The 17115-nt window shown below is 39.9% G+C and overlaps 1 protein-coding gene across 4 annotated transcripts in view; it reads right to left on the bottom strand.

Annotated features, from left to right (window-relative positions):
- The window catches only part of TSTD2 (thiosulfate sulfurtransferase like domain containing 2), a 36822-nt gene that overhangs the window by 14931 nt on the left and 4776 nt on the right, over window positions 1-17115 (bottom strand). For 3 of the 4 annotated variants that reach the window (XM_041762947.1, XM_041762945.1, XM_041762946.1), the window contains exons 3-9: window positions 15322-15635; window positions 12980-13100; window positions 7454-7579; window positions 6504-6609; window positions 2584-2702; window positions 1896-2054; window positions 1308-1446 (exon numbers count right to left, since the gene is read on the bottom strand). In XM_041762947.1, the coding sequence (XP_041618881.1) occupies window positions 1308-1446; window positions 1896-2054; window positions 2584-2702; window positions 6504-6609; window positions 7454-7579; window positions 12980-13100; window positions 15322-15635 (1084 nt within the window). Of the gene's footprint in view, window positions 1-1307; window positions 1447-1895; window positions 2055-2583; window positions 2703-6503; window positions 6610-7453; window positions 7580-12979; window positions 13101-15321; window positions 15638-17115 lie in introns of all 4 variants that reach the window. The other variant, XM_041762948.1, reaches the window with a different exon arrangement.

Below are 17115 nucleotides of genomic sequence, written 5' to 3'. Positions count from 1 at the left end.
CTCTCCATCTAGCTCCAAAACAGATTTCGAGTAGCTTTCAATAAGAGACACAAATACAACGCCAATTAAAATTAATAAAAAGATCAAAAAGAAAGGCGAAAAGGCGATCATACTCAAATCTTTTTCATTATTGGAGTGGTAATTCAATCTCAGGCTCTCATCACAGGAGTTCTAGGAAATTACAACAGCCACTAGGGCTGTCTGCCTATGACCTTTCCAGGTCAAAACTATGGCATCCAGGGACAAGAGCCAGTTTTCTTAAGAATTATTTCCATTCTCCTTTTACTGACCCCACACCAGTGAGGACTTAACACTACAGTCAAACCACAGGCTTCTTGAACTTACATCCTCCTGTGGCCACCCCCACCCCTGGGCTTGGCCCTTGGACCTCAGAATGCCCTAGCCACCACTCAAAAGTACCTAACCTACCACATGTGTCTACTGGAGGTTCTAAAAATACATAGGATTATAAAGGGAACCAATTAGACAGAAATACAAAATATCAAAACATTTTAAAAAATCTGTGATATAGCTAAGATACTTATTAACACATTAAATAAGACAGGGGACCTAATAACCACTTCCACTTTGAGAGAATAATGAATATAAATGCTATTTGGAGATGTCTTCATAATATATGAAAATATTGTGGTTTTAATAGTCACTGTGCATTTAACATTACTGATTTGTTGGTTTACATTAACAATCAAAGGAAGTGTTACAGTTAGTGTGGGGTTGCAAAAATAAAGATAAAATTATTTTCCTATCCAAATTCACAGAACCCCTGGATTCTATATATCAACTACTGGTTAAGACCCTTGTTTCAACCTATTAGTTCAACTCCCAGCATGTAGGCAGAACAAGTGACATCATCCCCACTGGAAAAGACCTGCCAAACTAGTAAATGGGGAAGCCAGGACCCAGTATAGGTCTCCCGATTCCTGATCCAGGCTTCTGTTGTATCTCTAACTCTGTTGGGAAATGGTCATATTTCATTACTTCTTTTCCCTGTTTTCCTCTTCACATAACCAGTACTGGGCTGCCTTCCTGAATGGTTCATACAGAGAGTGTGCCTGCCTTGTGGGTTTAAGTTCCAGCCCGTCAGCCCTGGTGGCTCAGCGGTTTAGCACCTCCAGCCCAGGGTGTGATCCTGGAGACCCAGGATCAAGTCCCACATTGGGCTCCCTGCATGGAGCCTGCTTCTCCTTCTGCCTGTGTCTCTGCCTCTCTCTCTATCTCTGTGTGTCTCTCTGGAATAAATAAAATCTTTAAAAAAAAAAAAAAAGTTCCAGCCCGTGCTGACCTACCTGACACTATATCACTGTTGTAGGATAAGGCATAACGCTCATCAAAAACAAACAACTTCCCTTTGTAGAAACCATTGGGAAATTCTTCCAGGTACTTGTGGATGCCACCCTTGAGTTGGAACACTTCCTTGCACACTCCCTATGTGAGGAAAAATAAGAGGAAATTTGAGGAGGCAAAGACTGGTAAGTTCCACAGACGAATGGCAGGTGATGACAGCAGTCAGGGCCTTCACTAGGTCCTGGGAAGCCCAGCTATTTTTGCTGCCTCCTAAATATAGAAAGACACCTGTTGGAACATGTAATGTGAATGTGTTCTTCTCAGGATCAAGCATAAGGATTAGGAGAAGGGAGATATTAACTAAGCTTTCCCTTTTGTACTTGATGAGACTCTAAGACTGTTAAGTGCTTTCCCACATCTTGAGATTTAAGAACTTCAGATTTTGTACTTACAAACTCTACGTTGAAACCATACAAGGGAAAACTAAATCCCTGGCAGGTTGGGGGTGGGAGAGGGAATGAAAGGGGGGCTGGAACACTCAACACATGCTGTTGGTGGAGCTTTCTTGGCCCCCAAGGGGGTTAACTTACCTTGGCTTTGAGGTAGGCTGAACCCCGCTCACAACGGATGCCCCCAGTGCAATACATCAGCACCTTCTTCTCTCTGAAAAGTTCTAGATTTTTGTCAATGTAGCTAGGGAAGTAACTGAACTTTCTGATGTCTGGAGCTAAGCAGCCCTGGAATCGTCCCTGCGATATAAGAGACACAGAAGGAAAATGATCAGAAAAACATACCTGGAAGATGATCAGAAAAACATACCTGGTAATGATCAGAAAGGTTCTTTCTGCATCAACCCCACTCAAGGCCCTGTGGCAAGGAAACACTTACTAGTTGCTGTTCTCATCCTACACTCTGACCTTTCACCGTCAATTCTGGAACTCAGAAACAAGACTGGTGGGCTGTGGGTCATCTTCCCAGAGTCCTCATGGGAACTGGAGAGGCTGCCCATAGCCTACTTTATAGCATCTTTGACACATGTCATAGGTAGGCACATGGGAGCCAACAAATACATTATGTGCCAAGATGTCTTTAATTCCTATTTTCTTAGACGTTCTCACCAGATCCTGAGTTCAAAGGCTTGGGTTTTGAAGCTGCTAGCAGTGCGGGGAGAGCTATGTGACTTGGCCACAGGTAGGCATACACAGTATCGCTTGACAAACACACCATGATGTGGGAAGGGGGAGACCTGCCATTCCACTGAACTCAACTCTTACTTACTATTTTGCTTTCATAGAAGTTTCTGCAGTCCAGTAGGATAGTATCACTTTGTTCTTCATTTGCCTGAGACAAAAATTTTTCTACTTCTTTATGAAATTCACCTGGGGATAAATGGATTCCTAAAACCAAACCAAAAATTTACTTACACAAGACAAAAACAAAATCCAATCCCAGCTAGCCCAGCCTGATGACTTATGTGTTGCTCGGTTTCCTTCCACCCAAACCTTTATTCATAACTGCAATTATGTCTGAAAATAACACTCTCTGATGGCCATGATGAAATTATTCAGTGATTCCAGATAACCTCACTTCCTTCCTCCATAGATAAGTGCCATGGAGATCTGGAGGCTTAGAAATGATTCGTCAAAGAATTTTCCATTCCCATACTTCGTCTAACCCAATAATAAAAGCCAGTTGGGATCTAAGTTGCCATGTGGGTTGCTGGTCCATTATATAGCCAGCATTCTATTTTCATTGTACGTGGAGGAGCTTGGGCATGACTATGTGTTTGACTATAGGGTTTTGACTCTAACAAAGGCAAGCCTAGGTTCAAAGCTAAGAACCTTGACAGGCAGCTGAGAGTAAAATTTGTAGAATAAAGTTGGACTGTTCTTTAAAAAGACAAAAAGGGTAAGAAGAATGTTGTCTAAGTCTGTGTCCATGAGTGAAGAAAAAGAGTGGGAGGGGCTGATGGCAGAAGTGACACATGAGAGAGCAGGGCAGGAGAGAGAAAAGGAGGGAAAAGCTAAAGCAGGCAGGAGAGAAAGGAAAAGAAGAAAATTAGTATAATCCAAGGAGACTAAAAGGAGAGAATCTCAGTCTGGTGGGGTCCCCCTGGCCTTCTCAACTTTACAGAATAGAAATATTACTGTATCTTTGGGGGTCCAGACACCCCAGTCGATTGTGAGGAACTTCCAGTGAATTTGGCAATGGGGAGTAACCACCCATCACAGACAGGGGCTCTGGTAGAGCTTGATGGCACCAAAGGAGGCTCATTCTGCTCAGGGGTAAACACCAACAACCACTTGAAACTAAGTATCCAGGTAAGGCTACAGGCCCCAGAGCATGGCCAAGGAATCTGCATTGTAAGGTGAATGTTACGAGGCCAGAACTGATTTATTATCACCTAATTACATGGTCACCAAAACAAGCTGGAAAGGGAGGTTCAAAACTGTGATGAGAAACACAGAAATCTGCTAAGACCTCCACTTATAGGACACTACAGAGAACCAAACCCATTCCTTGCTGCTGTTCTACTAGCCCTTCGAAGGCCTGACTGGACAGGGACTCACAAGGACGTGTTGAAAAGAGGTGCCTTCAAACAACGAGGCTCAAATGAAAGCAGCACAACATTTCCCAGAGCCCAGTTTCCCCGAATTTCCCAAACAATGTTCGGTAGCACCGACCAAGAGCTCTTTAGTTATCCTAAGGTAGGGGCACTGTGTAGACACAGCCCTTTTGGGGCCATCTCTCCACGTGCATGAGTCTCTTTTCCTGGATGACTGTATCCTACTCTGGCTTAACCTTTAGGATTCATTTAAATACCTACATATTAGAAAGTGAAGAGAGACAACCGGACTTTTGTGTTTCCTGATGAAAGAGGACAATGCTACCTATCAGGCAGTCTTGGGGGGAAAGAGAGAAAAGGGTATCAAATTTGAATCTAACCAAGTCTCTGGATCTGAGGACTCTAACAGAAGAGCCACTAGTCACATGGGGATATCAGGCTCTTGAAATGTGGCCAAAGATGTGACATAGATACAGGATTTCAAGTATTTAGTAAGCAAAAAAAAGTAATATCCCATTAGTAATTTTTTTATAATGCTTACACATAGAAATATTTTGGCTACATTGCATCTACATTGCATTAAAGCATATTATTAAAATGAATTTCACTTGTTTCCTTTACTTTTAAAATGTGGCTGTTAGGGGCACCTGGTTAAGAAGTCGGCCTTCAGCTCAGGTCATGATCCCAGAATCCTGGGATTGAGCCCCAGCACTGGGCTCTCTGCTCAGCAGGCAGTGTGCTTCTCACTTTGCCCCTCACCCTATTCATGCTTGCTTGCTCACCTGCTTCTCTCTCAAATAAATAAATAAATAAATAAATAAATAAATAAATAAATAAAATCTTAAAAGAAAAATAAAACGTGGCTACTAAAAACTATAAAATTACATATGTGCCTCACGTTTTATTTCTATTGCCAGCAATGCTCTAACTACCAATCTATAGGAAATAGAGGACAGAAGAGATGCAATCAGCTCTAGCCAGATTGTGGGAAACTATAGATTAATGACCTAGTTCCTTCAAAAAATAAACTGCAAGGGGAAAAAAAGGAGGAAGGCAAATGTATAAGTTAAAAGAGACTTAGAGACACCGGGATCCATCACAATGAGTGGATCTTACTTAAATCCTAATAGAAACAAATTTTTTAAATTATGAGATCCTAGGACACCTGGGTAGCTCCGTGGTTGAGCGTCTGCCTTCGGCTCAGGGCATGATCCCAGAGTCCGAGGACTGAATCCTGCATTGGGCTCCCTGCATGGAGCCTGCTTCTCCCTCTGTATCTCTGTCTCTCTGTGTGTCTCTCATGAATAAATAAATAAATAAATATTTTTAAAAAGTTATGAGATCCCCATGGGTATGAGTTCTTCAAATACATGCAATTCTGGGAAACAGCATGCTCCTCCTTTGCTAGTCTAGCCAATTTTATATACTGTCTAGTGTTTGATAATATTTGATAATATTAAGGAATTACTATTAAAATTGCTTAGAGGTAATAATAGCTTAACAGTTATTTATTATTATTATTTTAAATTTTTATTTATTTATGATAGTCACACAGAGAGAGAGAGAGAGAGAGAGAGAGGCAGAGACATAGGCAGAGGGAGAAGCAGGCTCCATGCACCAGGAGCCCAACGTGGGATTCGATCCTGGGTCTCCAGGATCGCACCCTGGGCCAAAGGCAGGCGCTAAACCACTGTGCCACCCAGGGAGCCCTTATTTATTATTTTAAATGTTTACCTTTTAGAGATTTTTACGAAAATATTTATGAAATGACATGACAATGGGATTCCCTTCAAAATAATCCAGGATGAGGGAAGGGGACAGGGTATAGAAGAAAGTTGGTAATGAATTAGTAATTGCTGAAGTTGTATGACAGGTACATGTGAATTCACTTTACTATTTTCTCTACTTTTTTTAATGTTTGAAAATTTTCATAGAAAAAACAAAAAAACCCACCAAACAAATGTCTTTCAACCATCTACAGTAACCATGGGGAAGAAGGGGAGGAGAACATTCTAGAGCACTTGCAAACACACTGCTTTGGATTTGAAAGCCACTTGCTTCCTGTAGCAAAAAACCTGTGTGTTATTCAGTTGATGAACTATTTATAAGTAATAATTACACTCTTCCTAGATTGCTATCTTTGAACCAAGAAAACAACTTCTTGCCAAATCATCAGGAAAAATAAGAGCATTCTAAGGGGTGAGTCTTCAATTATCAAGAGCACCATAGAGAAAACCAGTTTAAGCACTGAATGACCCACAGGCTGGCCATCCTACAGCTATTTTTTTAAAGTATAATTAACATACCATATTCTATTAGCTTCACATGTACAATATAATGATTCAACAGTTTTGTACATTACTCAGTGCTTATCGTGATAAGTGTACTCTTAATCCTCTTTATTTCCCTCATTCCCCCACCCACTTTCCTCCGGCAACCACCAATTTGTTCTCTGTACTTAAGAACCTGGTTTTTTGTCTCTTTTCTCTTTGTTTGTTTCTTAAATTCCATATCCCAAAGCTATTTTAAAGAGTGGATTACTGATCAGAGTGTCTGACTCCCACATTTGTTTCTATATCAAATTTTGTCCCTCTGCAGAAAAGCAAAATGTTTCTTCTAAATGCAAGCATACCAGGCTTCTTGTAGGAGATCTTATTGGGACTGATCCCCATGGGCACAATTTCTTCAAACACACCAACACGCAATTCTGGAAAACAGCAAGCCCCTCCTTTGCTGGTCTAGCCAATGAGAAGCAAAACAGAACACAGTCTTACTCTCCCATCTCCAGATATAAGACAAGTGCCAGATACAAGAATTATATGTGTCCTGTAATACTATGAGCTGAAATCTTAAGAAGCCTCAAAGTAAGAATTAATGTTTTAATAGGGAAAGGGAGTTAGGGCCTAAAATGTTTCAGATAATTCAACACTAATAAATATCTATTACATACCTACCACATACAGAAATGTTAAATTGAAAAGGTGTTTCTATGGCTAGGAGCATTTAACTACAAAACTGAAACACCACTGAATAATTTCAGCATGTAAGATTACATCCTAGCTTTTGCTCTGGAGCAATGACCTTTCTTTCCCTCCCACCACCAGCACTAACACCAGGTAAGGTATTCCCCACCTTTATCACTTACTGTGGCAAAGCACAAGGACACTCAAACAAAGGAGCTCAGCTGTGAAAGCAACAGCTTTACCCCCATGTGGTGTGAAGTACTAGTCTTGCAATTCCAAGTTTACTAATAACGTAGTGATGCCCTAAATTAGCCAGGTGGTCCCTCAAGTGAGCAAAATATCTACAGTTTTGCACAGATTGTGCAAACTGTAATATCCTTATTCTACAGGGAGGGAGACTAAAATCCAAGAGGGCATTAACTTGCCCAAGACCACAGGGTGACTTAGTAAAGAACTAGAATGCACATGCTCCTATGCCTGCACAGCCTCAAAGCCCAACGGGGAAAGGGTGTTTATCTGGCACTGCTTCTTTCTCCACACTGCTCTCCTCTACAGTGGGAAGAGGCACTGAGGCACAAACAAATGGCTCTAAACCCATTTTATTCTTAATTTCTCTTACCTTAAAATCATCCTTACACATATAATCCTTAAACAATGGGCAGGAAAGCATGACTTCCACATAGAGTCTGGTGGCCAGTTTGCTTCCACCAACTGTCCCATTGATTCCTTCTGTAGCAATTCGAACCTGGGACACAAGATGGTGAGAAAGGGAATGCAGCCTGTTCTTTGCTTAGTTTAAATCTTCCCGGGACAGAACAGGTTTGTGCGTGTCCATGAGTTTAGCAGGAAAAGCAGACACACAGTACAAGTGTTACCACGTGAAGATACTTGTAGCTTTCTAAAATGGCACTGCCCACAGTTCAGAGAAGGTACTCAATTGATGTGCACTGAACAAGAGAATGGAGTGAATGAAACTTCTAGAAAGCCCCATTTGCTGTCCAATGACCAAAGAAATAAATTTCAACCGTAACCTAAATCCAGGTCAGTGAATCTAGGATCAAGACTCAGCTTTGCCACTTACTTGCTGTGTGGCCCTGAGCAAATTAACTTACTTCTCTGAATCTCAATTTTTTCATCTTGATAAAACAGAGATAAAAAGAGAACCAACAATGAAGAGAACTGCTGAGGAGATATTACCCAAGTCAGAGCACAGTTGAGAGCTAAGAATGCATGTAAGTACGCCTCTGCACAATGTCTGGAGGGAAGCACACCACTGCAAACCCACCCACTGGAATGCAAGTTCCATAAGGGGTGCATGTCTCTTTTGTTCACTGCTGCGTAACTAGTGCTTAGAACAGTGCCTGCCATGTAGATACTCGATTCATATTTGTTGAACAAATAAATGTGTATCCATTTTGGAGGCTTTTTGGCTTCTCAAAGGCTGTATTCTCTTTGAAATGCTTCACTGGTTAGGGGACATTTGAACTTGGGTTAAGGGCCTTGTCTTAAGAGGCAATGCTCAAGGAGGCCTGCAAAGTAGTTGTCTTGGTACCACAAAACCCTGTGGACGAATTTAAAGATGGATCTATTTAGAATGAGCTGAGCTCTCTAGAGAAAAATGCTAGAGAGAAAGGACAACACTCTACCATCATGGTACTCTACGGAGACAGAGGTTCTATATTGTTACTACCATTTATATGGTAATGATACCTACTAATGCACTAGAATTTGGAAAATGTTAAAGGTTGCCCTTTGTCAGGACCCAGAGAAGATACTTTGTTGCCTCACTTGATTCTTTAGGGCACGGATATAAATGGGATTCATTTCATAAGCCAATGCCAAATCACTAGTAGTAGCTAGCCAGAGTTCCATGATGAGGATTCTGGATCACATTCAGGCTCCTTGAGAAAGTACTGCAGTCTGATAAAGCCTATTCTGGGCACAGGAGAGGAAAGTAGGAAGAGTATGCCATCTCTGCTGTACAGACAACTATCCCACCAAACAACTTCTATTTTTTCAAGAATCTATATAGAAAAATAGAGCTGAACCAGAGTAAGTGTCAGGAAATCTACTCTAAAACTGTTTTTGACTGTGGCAGATAAAGTACATACTTCTATGTAACTGTCTTTAGGGTAGGCTAGTAGATTCTTTCCTATGTTATTTTAATCTCAAACCCCAAATAAAAGACAAGCACACCTAATCCCTGTATAACTCGAAACTCATGCACTACTAGACTTTCAATCCCTAAGAGTCTTCAAGAGAGACCTTCAAGGTGACTCCTTAATGAGGAAGGCCTTATACCTCAGGGATGGACGGCAATAGTTAGCATTTATTGAACACCTGCTATGATACAGGAGCTTTATATTATAATCCTGAAAGGTAGGTATCATGATCTCCATCTGATAGAAAAGGAAATAGGAGCTCAGAGAAATCAAGCAACTTGCCCAGGGGCACAGAGTTGGTAGATGGTACATCTGTGATTCAAAGCCAGATATTCATTCCAAATCACATTAATTTTTCCCTTCCAAAGCCTCCAATGTGTCCCCTCAAATTTCTTGTGGCAATACAGAATGTATAGCAATAGGCATCAGAACTTCTTCCTAGAATCTTGAAGTTCTCTTCTTTCTCTACCTAAATGCCAATATTCTCCCACCAGCAGAAAATTTCCTCAGTCAACTGGGCAGGTAGGTATCCTTCAAGTCTAAGGATTTACACTAAGACCCGGGCATGTGCTGCCACCTTGTGGGTAGGGACCCTCATTGCTAGTTCACCTCGAGACTGGGCCAAGAATAAAAATCTGACCCCAAACAAGGAAAGAGATTGATTTCATATTTTGTACATTCAGCTTCACTGGGAGAACATCCATCTTTCAGGGTGTTCTCTAAATAGAGGTGATAATAAATGTAATTCATTCTGGGGGTGTCTAGGAGGCTCAGTTGGTTACATGTCCAACTCTTGATCTCAGCTCAGGTCTTGACCTCATAACCATGAGTCCAAGCCCCATGTTGGGCTCCATGCTGCTTGTGGAGTGTACTTTAAAAAAAAAGGTATTCATTCCACAAATGTTTACTAGCTTTTTTCTTTCTTTCTTTTCTTTTTTTTTTTTTTTTTTACTATATGCCAGGAATTGTGTTAGGAATTAGAGATCCAACAGTGAAAGAAAAGAGTTCTTGCCCTCTTAGAGCTTACGGACTATGGGAGGTCACAGATATTAAGATAAAAGTTACAGAGTGACAAGGGCCATGAAAAATAACCGCAAGATGCTATGCGAGAGTGTACCGGGGAAAATGAACTTGGATTTAAGGTCAAGAAAGGTCTCTTTGTAGAAGTATCACTGGAACTAAGAACTGAAGGTTGAGTAGAAATTTTACAGAAGAAACTGTGGGTGTGGGAGATTTCCTTGAAGAGAGTTTGCCTGGAAAAAGACCCAAAGACACAAAAAAAAACTTTGTGGGCTCCAAAAAACTGAAAGAGCATGTCGCTGGATGAGTGAAGAATGACATCAGATAGGCAGAAAAGGTAGGAAGGGGCCAAATTATGCAGGAACCTAAGGCTATGTTAAGGATTTGGGTTTTAAGCTAAATGCATTAGAGAGACACTGAGAGATTCTGAGGAGCACACAGGGTGTTTAATTTACCTTTTAAGATGATTCTGGCTGCAGAGTGAAGGATGGATTAAATGGCAGGCAAGGACAGAAGAACAAGAGTGGTTTAAAAGCTACTGAAGTGGAGGACAGAGGTCATGGAGGAGGAGGCAGGAGTGAATGGAGGCAAGGGGTACTGTAGAGGTAGAAAGGGCAGGACATGATAATGAACTAACTGAGCTAAAGGAAACTTTTGGCACCATCTGTTAGGAAACATGAGTGTGGAAAACATTACTGATCAAACGACTGCCTCAGGGACTTAAAATACCTGTGGGAAAGATCACGCTTAAGATAGTACAGTGTCATACCCCAAGGAGACCTCAGAGTAAATCTAATTCACTTCCTTTTCCTTTTGATATAAGTTTATTAAAAATACATCATCTCTCTCTCTCTGTTTTTATACATACATATTTGTATACAAGTATGTGTGTGTGTATATATATATGTATAGATAATTCTATGTCTATATACATTTACGTTTGTGTTAATATATGCAATCATTAAGAATGTTTTAGAAAAGGGGCGCCTGGGTGGCTCAGTCAGTTAGGTATCAGACTTTTGATTTCTGCTCAGGTCATGATCTCAGGGTTGAGATCGAGCCTCTCTCTCTCTCCTTCTCCCTCTGCCCCTTCCCCACCCACCCCCTCTTATTTATTTATTTTTTTTTTTGGAGAGTGAGTGCACATGTGCACGAGTAAGCTTGTGCACAAGTGGGGAAACAGAGGGAGAGAATCTTAAGCAGGTCCCACACTCAGCACAGAGCTGCTCTCTGGGCTCAATCTCATAACCCTGAGATCATGACTTGAGCCAAAATCAAGAGTCAGACGTTTAACCAACTAAGCCACCCAGGTGTCCCCCACTCAAAAAAAAATTTTATTTTTAGAAAAATAACAAAAACCATCCACAATCTTACCATGTAGACATAATCATAATTAACATTTTTTTAAAAGATTTTATTTATTTATTCATGAGAGACAGAGAGAGAGAGAAAGAGGCAGAGACACAGGCAGAAGGAGAAGCAGGCTCCATGCAGAGAGCCTGACGTGGGACTTGATCCTGGGTCTCCAGGATCACGCCCTGGGCTGAAGGCGGCGCTAAACCACCGAGCCACCCGAACTGCCCATAATTAACATTTTGATATCGTCTACCTTCCATCTTTATATACAAACACTTGTGGTTTTGTTATAAATGTATATTTAGTCCTTTATTCAACACTCCCCAAATATTTATCATCTGCTATGTGCCAAGCCCTGATCTAGCACTAAGAATACATCAATTAATTAAGACAAAGTTCCTGTCCTTAGCAAGCTTTTATTAGAGAGACAGACTGCAACAAATTAAACAAAGATTATACTTTCAGATGTTAATGAAGTCTTTTAAATTCTCCAAGCAGAATGGGACAAAAAGTGGGAAGTTTTAGAGAGAGGACTGCTTTTGGATCAGGAGATTATATGTACGCAGGCAGAGATCCGAAGTGAGGAACATGCCAAACAAAGATCTAGGGGCGAAGCATTCTAGAGAGAAGGGAACAGCAAATGTCAACACCACAAAATGGTAAAGGACCCTGGCATGATCTAGGAAAAGTAAGAAGCAACTTGGAATCCTACTGTATGTATAGTTCTGTGAAATTTTTCCTAGCTAACATATCAAGAACATTTCCTAATGCCAGAGGTCAGCAAATTATGTTTCTGCATACAGTTTTATGGGGACACAGCCATACCCATTCTTATACCTAGTGTTTATGTTTGTTTTCATATTATAGTGGCAGGGTTGAGTAGGTTTTGTTTAGGAAACGAATATAATTTATTGGATGGACTTAAAAATCAACAAAATCAGGGGCACCTGGGTGGCTCAGTTGGTTAAGTGTCCAACTCTTGGTTTCAGCTCAAGTCATGACCCCAGGGTTGTGAGACTGAGCCCCACATAGGGCTCCGTGGTCAGTGCAGAGTCTGCTTGACATTCTCTCTCTCCGCCCCTTCCTCTACCCCTCCCCCTGCTCACACTCTCTAAATAAATAAAATCTTTAAAAAAATCAACGAAATCCATTTTAGGTACTTCTTGAGTACAGTCTATAGGAATTTTCTACCAAGGAAAAGCCTATCTAAGCAGGCAAGATCATAAAGATTTAAACTTTAGTTTTTAAACAACATACAATGGCTAGACAACTGATAAGAAATATTGCAGAATTAACCCAATTGTACCTTGTTATATTTTCTTCACAATTACACATACAACTTTAGGGCTTAATAAAAGCAGGAGTGAGTAGTTTTTGTGCAAAGCCAAAAGTACTATTTGGCTCTGGAAGAAAAAGTCTGCTGATTCTCAGTCCATTAAATACTGTCATAAAACGCCATGTTAAATTACTGTTCAGTAATCGACTTAAAAGCCTAGCAGGATTTCTAAGAGCCTGACACTGAATCCTTTTTGTCTTGAGCACAACCTCTGTAATCCAAACTGGAGACAAGAGGAGTCCCCTGAAGGGTGGGGTGTGGGAGGCATTACCTTGCCTGTGAGGTACAGGTGCTGACACAGAGCCGTCTGCCAGGCACAGACCCAGTGCGGATCCTCCAGGTCACGGTAGCAGTAATAAAGTAGCACCTCTCCTTCATCACTGCCCTGGCCACTAGAAGAAGAAAGCCACAGGGAAAAAAACATTGGAGTCACTGGCATAAAGCAGCCACAAGTCACCAAGTAGACCCAGGAAGTGTTAGAGGGGAGGCCAAGACAGAGGCTAACTTTGCTCCTACTATTGCTCTGAAATAAGGAGCAACTCCCATCAGCATTTGCTCCGAAGAAGACATTATCTGCACCCAATCTACTTTACAAAAAAGTGAGTGTACTCTGATTTTCTCATTTCATCATCATATCCATGAGACAGGAAATAAGAACCCATTTTACAGAACAGCTGGAAATTTGAGTCCTTTCTGGCTTATCCTCTCAGGCAAGGCAGTATCTGTTTTTTAATCTCTCACCATACAAGAAGGTTTCACTTCCATTTTTTCATGTAATCCTCTTAACCATAGGAAGGGTTATTATTATCCCCACTTTATAGCTGAGTAAACCAAGGGCAATTCCTCCTAGATGAGACAGCTACAGGGTGACAGTCAAGACATCAACAACAGTCTTCTGACACTAGACTCCATACTCTCTGCCACACTGTGCAGTCTTATACTAACTAGTCGTGAGACCTGGGACCTAGTCTCTTATCATCTCTGACATTGACTTCCTCATCTATAAAACCAGAGAAGTGAAATGGACTGACTGCACTTTCCAAAGTATGCTCTGGAGCTATCCTATGAAATTACATGTAGGAGAAACCTTGCAGATAGTATCTCCCTCTTTGAGAATCTCAATGAAAGCCTTTTATCTATTCAAGGCTCTGAAAAGTCCTGCAGTAAAGAACATTTTAAGCTTGTGCTTCCCAACCTTATTTGTCTTTGGCATCTCTCTTTAATGCCTGTTAACATCCTTCAGAACTGGTATTGCATAGAACATATTTTAGAGAATGCTATGGAATAAAGGATAATGAAGGTCCCAGCCAGCTCTGGAATCTGAAACTCTCACCAATACCTTCATCATATTGCAGGGCCTACTCTCCTCTGAAACCTTGTCTATTTTAGAACCTATTTTTCTTTCTCTAAACTACTGGAACAAATTATTATCTGTTACACGATTCAACTGATAATTATATAGCCTGTCTCATATCATCTGCTAATTGTTTCATGTATCCTTTATTTCTCTCACTAGAAAGCAAATTCCTTGAGGCATGGAACCATAGAGAAGCAAAAAGGCCATGTTTGTACAGTACTTTATAGTTCAGCGGTGCTCTTACCATCATCATTTTATATAATTTATAGAGAAACACTGTGCAGAAGCAGGGCAGGCATCCTTATTCCTATTTTAGAGGTGAGAAAATAACGGTACCAAGAATTTTAGTGACTACCTCAACTCTCACTCCAAGTTCAATTCTCTTTCTCCTTCTCTTGATAAACATGGGGAATAGAGAACAATTCTTATAATTTGGTGACTTTTTCAAAGGCAGGGGAAACTGAATACTAATGACAAGAGTATATTAAATTTGGACATTTTCTCCTCACCAAATAGTTCAGAAATTGCTTAAAATCAGAAATTTGTCCTCTAGAATTCTGTAATATAACTTGGTGAGTTTTTCAAAGGCACAATCTAAACTTCTAATCCTATGCCCCAGTTTTAAAAGTTAATATCCCTTCTAAAACATATTCAACTCAGAAAATATTTGGTAATAAAAACTGTTTTAAAACTCTAATATTTGGGCGCAGTGGTTTAGCGCCGCCTGCTGCCCAGGACGGGATCCTGGAGACCCTGGATCGAGTCCCATGTCAGGCTCCCGGCATGGAGCCTGCTTCCCTCTCTGCCTATGTCTCTGCCTCTCTCTCTCTGTGTGTGTGTCTCTATGAATAAATAAATAAAGTCTTTAAAAATAAATAAATAAAAATAAAAAACAAAAGGTAGCTTCTGTATAAATTAATTAATTAATTAAAACTCTAATATTAGTCAGGGTAGAGAGATCATTAACATTTCTGAGCCTTCCAATTTCTCTTTGAAAACAATACAATGTTCTGTTCATTACCTCTCCCTAGAGAAGATTAGATGTAGCCTTCCACAAAACCTAGTGAACGCTGCCAGCTACATGGGTGTATGCTATTGCTTCTGTAATACAGAGTATGTGGTTTTGGCTTAGCTTAGCAGGCCACAGAGAAATTCTGTGCCTTAAGGATCTTGCCATTTTCATGGATAGGAGTGGTATCACATTGCGGCTGGAACAACTTTTAAAGTTAAACTGAAGTACAGAATGAAATTCTTACCTTATCAACTCATCAGGGCTAAAGCAGCTTAAATCAGGGAGCCAAGCAGACACTTCATGATTATAGATAAAGTACTCTTTTTGAGGGTTCCTATTGACCTCAGACTTAAGGCTCTTTGAGGTGTTCAATGTCACAGCCAGCTGCTTTAACACAGAAGCAGTCTGGTGGCAAATCTCATCAGCATGTTGTGTTGCTGCATGTCTGTGGATGCTGATCTGGTCTCTGAAGAGCTGTTGACAGCATTTCCACCACTTTTCTTTACATTCAAAAGAAGGTGCTGGAATTTCTTTGGTTTTGACGAAAAGGGCAAATGCCTGCAATTACATTTCAAATATGCCACTGTTAATCTTAAGTTTAAAGCTGGTAGAAGTCTCAGTGAATCCCTTATCTTTCCACAGGGTTTTCTAGTTTTATGTCCTATTTTTTTATAGAAGAACTTCCTGAGAGTAAGTTTTCTTTGTAAACTTATACCTCAATCTAAAACTTGTTCTTAAGGAAAGGGCTTGAATTTCAGAAATTAGTAAAACATTACAAACAACACTATGTCACTTCTAAAAACGAAATGGTCAAGGAAATTACGGGATATACTTACTATGGAATATTGAGCAGTTAGTTTTAAATTATAAGGGAAAATACTTATGATATAACGTTAAATGAAAAACAATGGATAAAATTTACTTCTACAATATAATCTCAACTATATTAAAAAGTACACTGAGAAAGAACAGAAAGAAATATATCAAGATGTGTTGACTTGTTTTTTGGAAAATAATTTGTTTTTATTCTTACTGTTTAAAAAAATTAAACAGAAAACTGTGGATGTACCATAATTCTGTTAACCAATTCCTAACGGCCATTTTTTTGTTTCCAATATTTGCAGTTATAAGCAATGTTCAATGAGCATTCCATGCATACATCTTTCTATTATCTCTTTAACCATCTACCTTAAATAAATGTCTAAAATAAAACTTTTGGGATGAAGAAACAGGAAACTTAAAATTGTGATAGTGACTTCCAGAAAAATCATACCAGTTTATATATGCTCACCAACAAGGTGACATTCTATCCACAGCATCAAGTTTTATCAGCATTTTTTTATTATCAGTATTTCTAGTGTTGACCTGAATTACAAGGCAAAAGAGATATACTTTCATCTGCATGTATTTGATTAGGAGGGTATTTTTTCATATCAATTCCTTGTTCTTGTATAGCTTACCTATTCATATCTATTTCCTATTTTTCTATTGTGGCATTTGTTTTCTTCCTGATTTGTAAGTGGTTTCAGTGACCTTTTCTTAATCATGGTTATCACAAATTTGTTTCCCAGTTTTTCATGTTTTTCAACTCTGTGGTATTTTGATGTACAAAAGGAGGCTGAATGGGATTATGTTTATCAGTGTCTCAACAATTGTTCCCTTCTGGTCTAATGGGAAGAGAGGTATTTATATATACCTGTGTATGTATGTATTTTTTTAACTTTTTTAACATATATGGAAACTACTGTAAAGCATCCAAAAATGGGCACTCTAAACATTGATAACAAATATGAACCACCAAAGTGGACCATCCTCTAGCTGTACACAACTGTATTTGGAGTGTCTCAGACAGAAATAGAGGAAATTACACTGGAGGGCATTTTTTATACTCTATTGCAGTTATTCTTTCCAAATAGGCAAAGAGAGAGAGAGAGTGTGTGTGCATGTATGTCAACATAAGTGCTTCTTCGTTTAAACTTTGATTTTCAAATCTTATCTGGTCTTTTAAGATTTTGTGAACAAGGCACTGAGGACCTAG

The sequence above is a fragment of the Vulpes lagopus genome, chromosome 7 (assembly GCF_018345385.1).
Source record: "Vulpes lagopus strain Blue_001 chromosome 7, ASM1834538v1, whole genome shotgun sequence".
Lineage (NCBI taxonomy): Eukaryota > Metazoa > Chordata > Mammalia > Carnivora > Canidae > Vulpes > Vulpes lagopus.
This window is presented reverse-complemented; position numbering and strand designations above follow the sequence as displayed.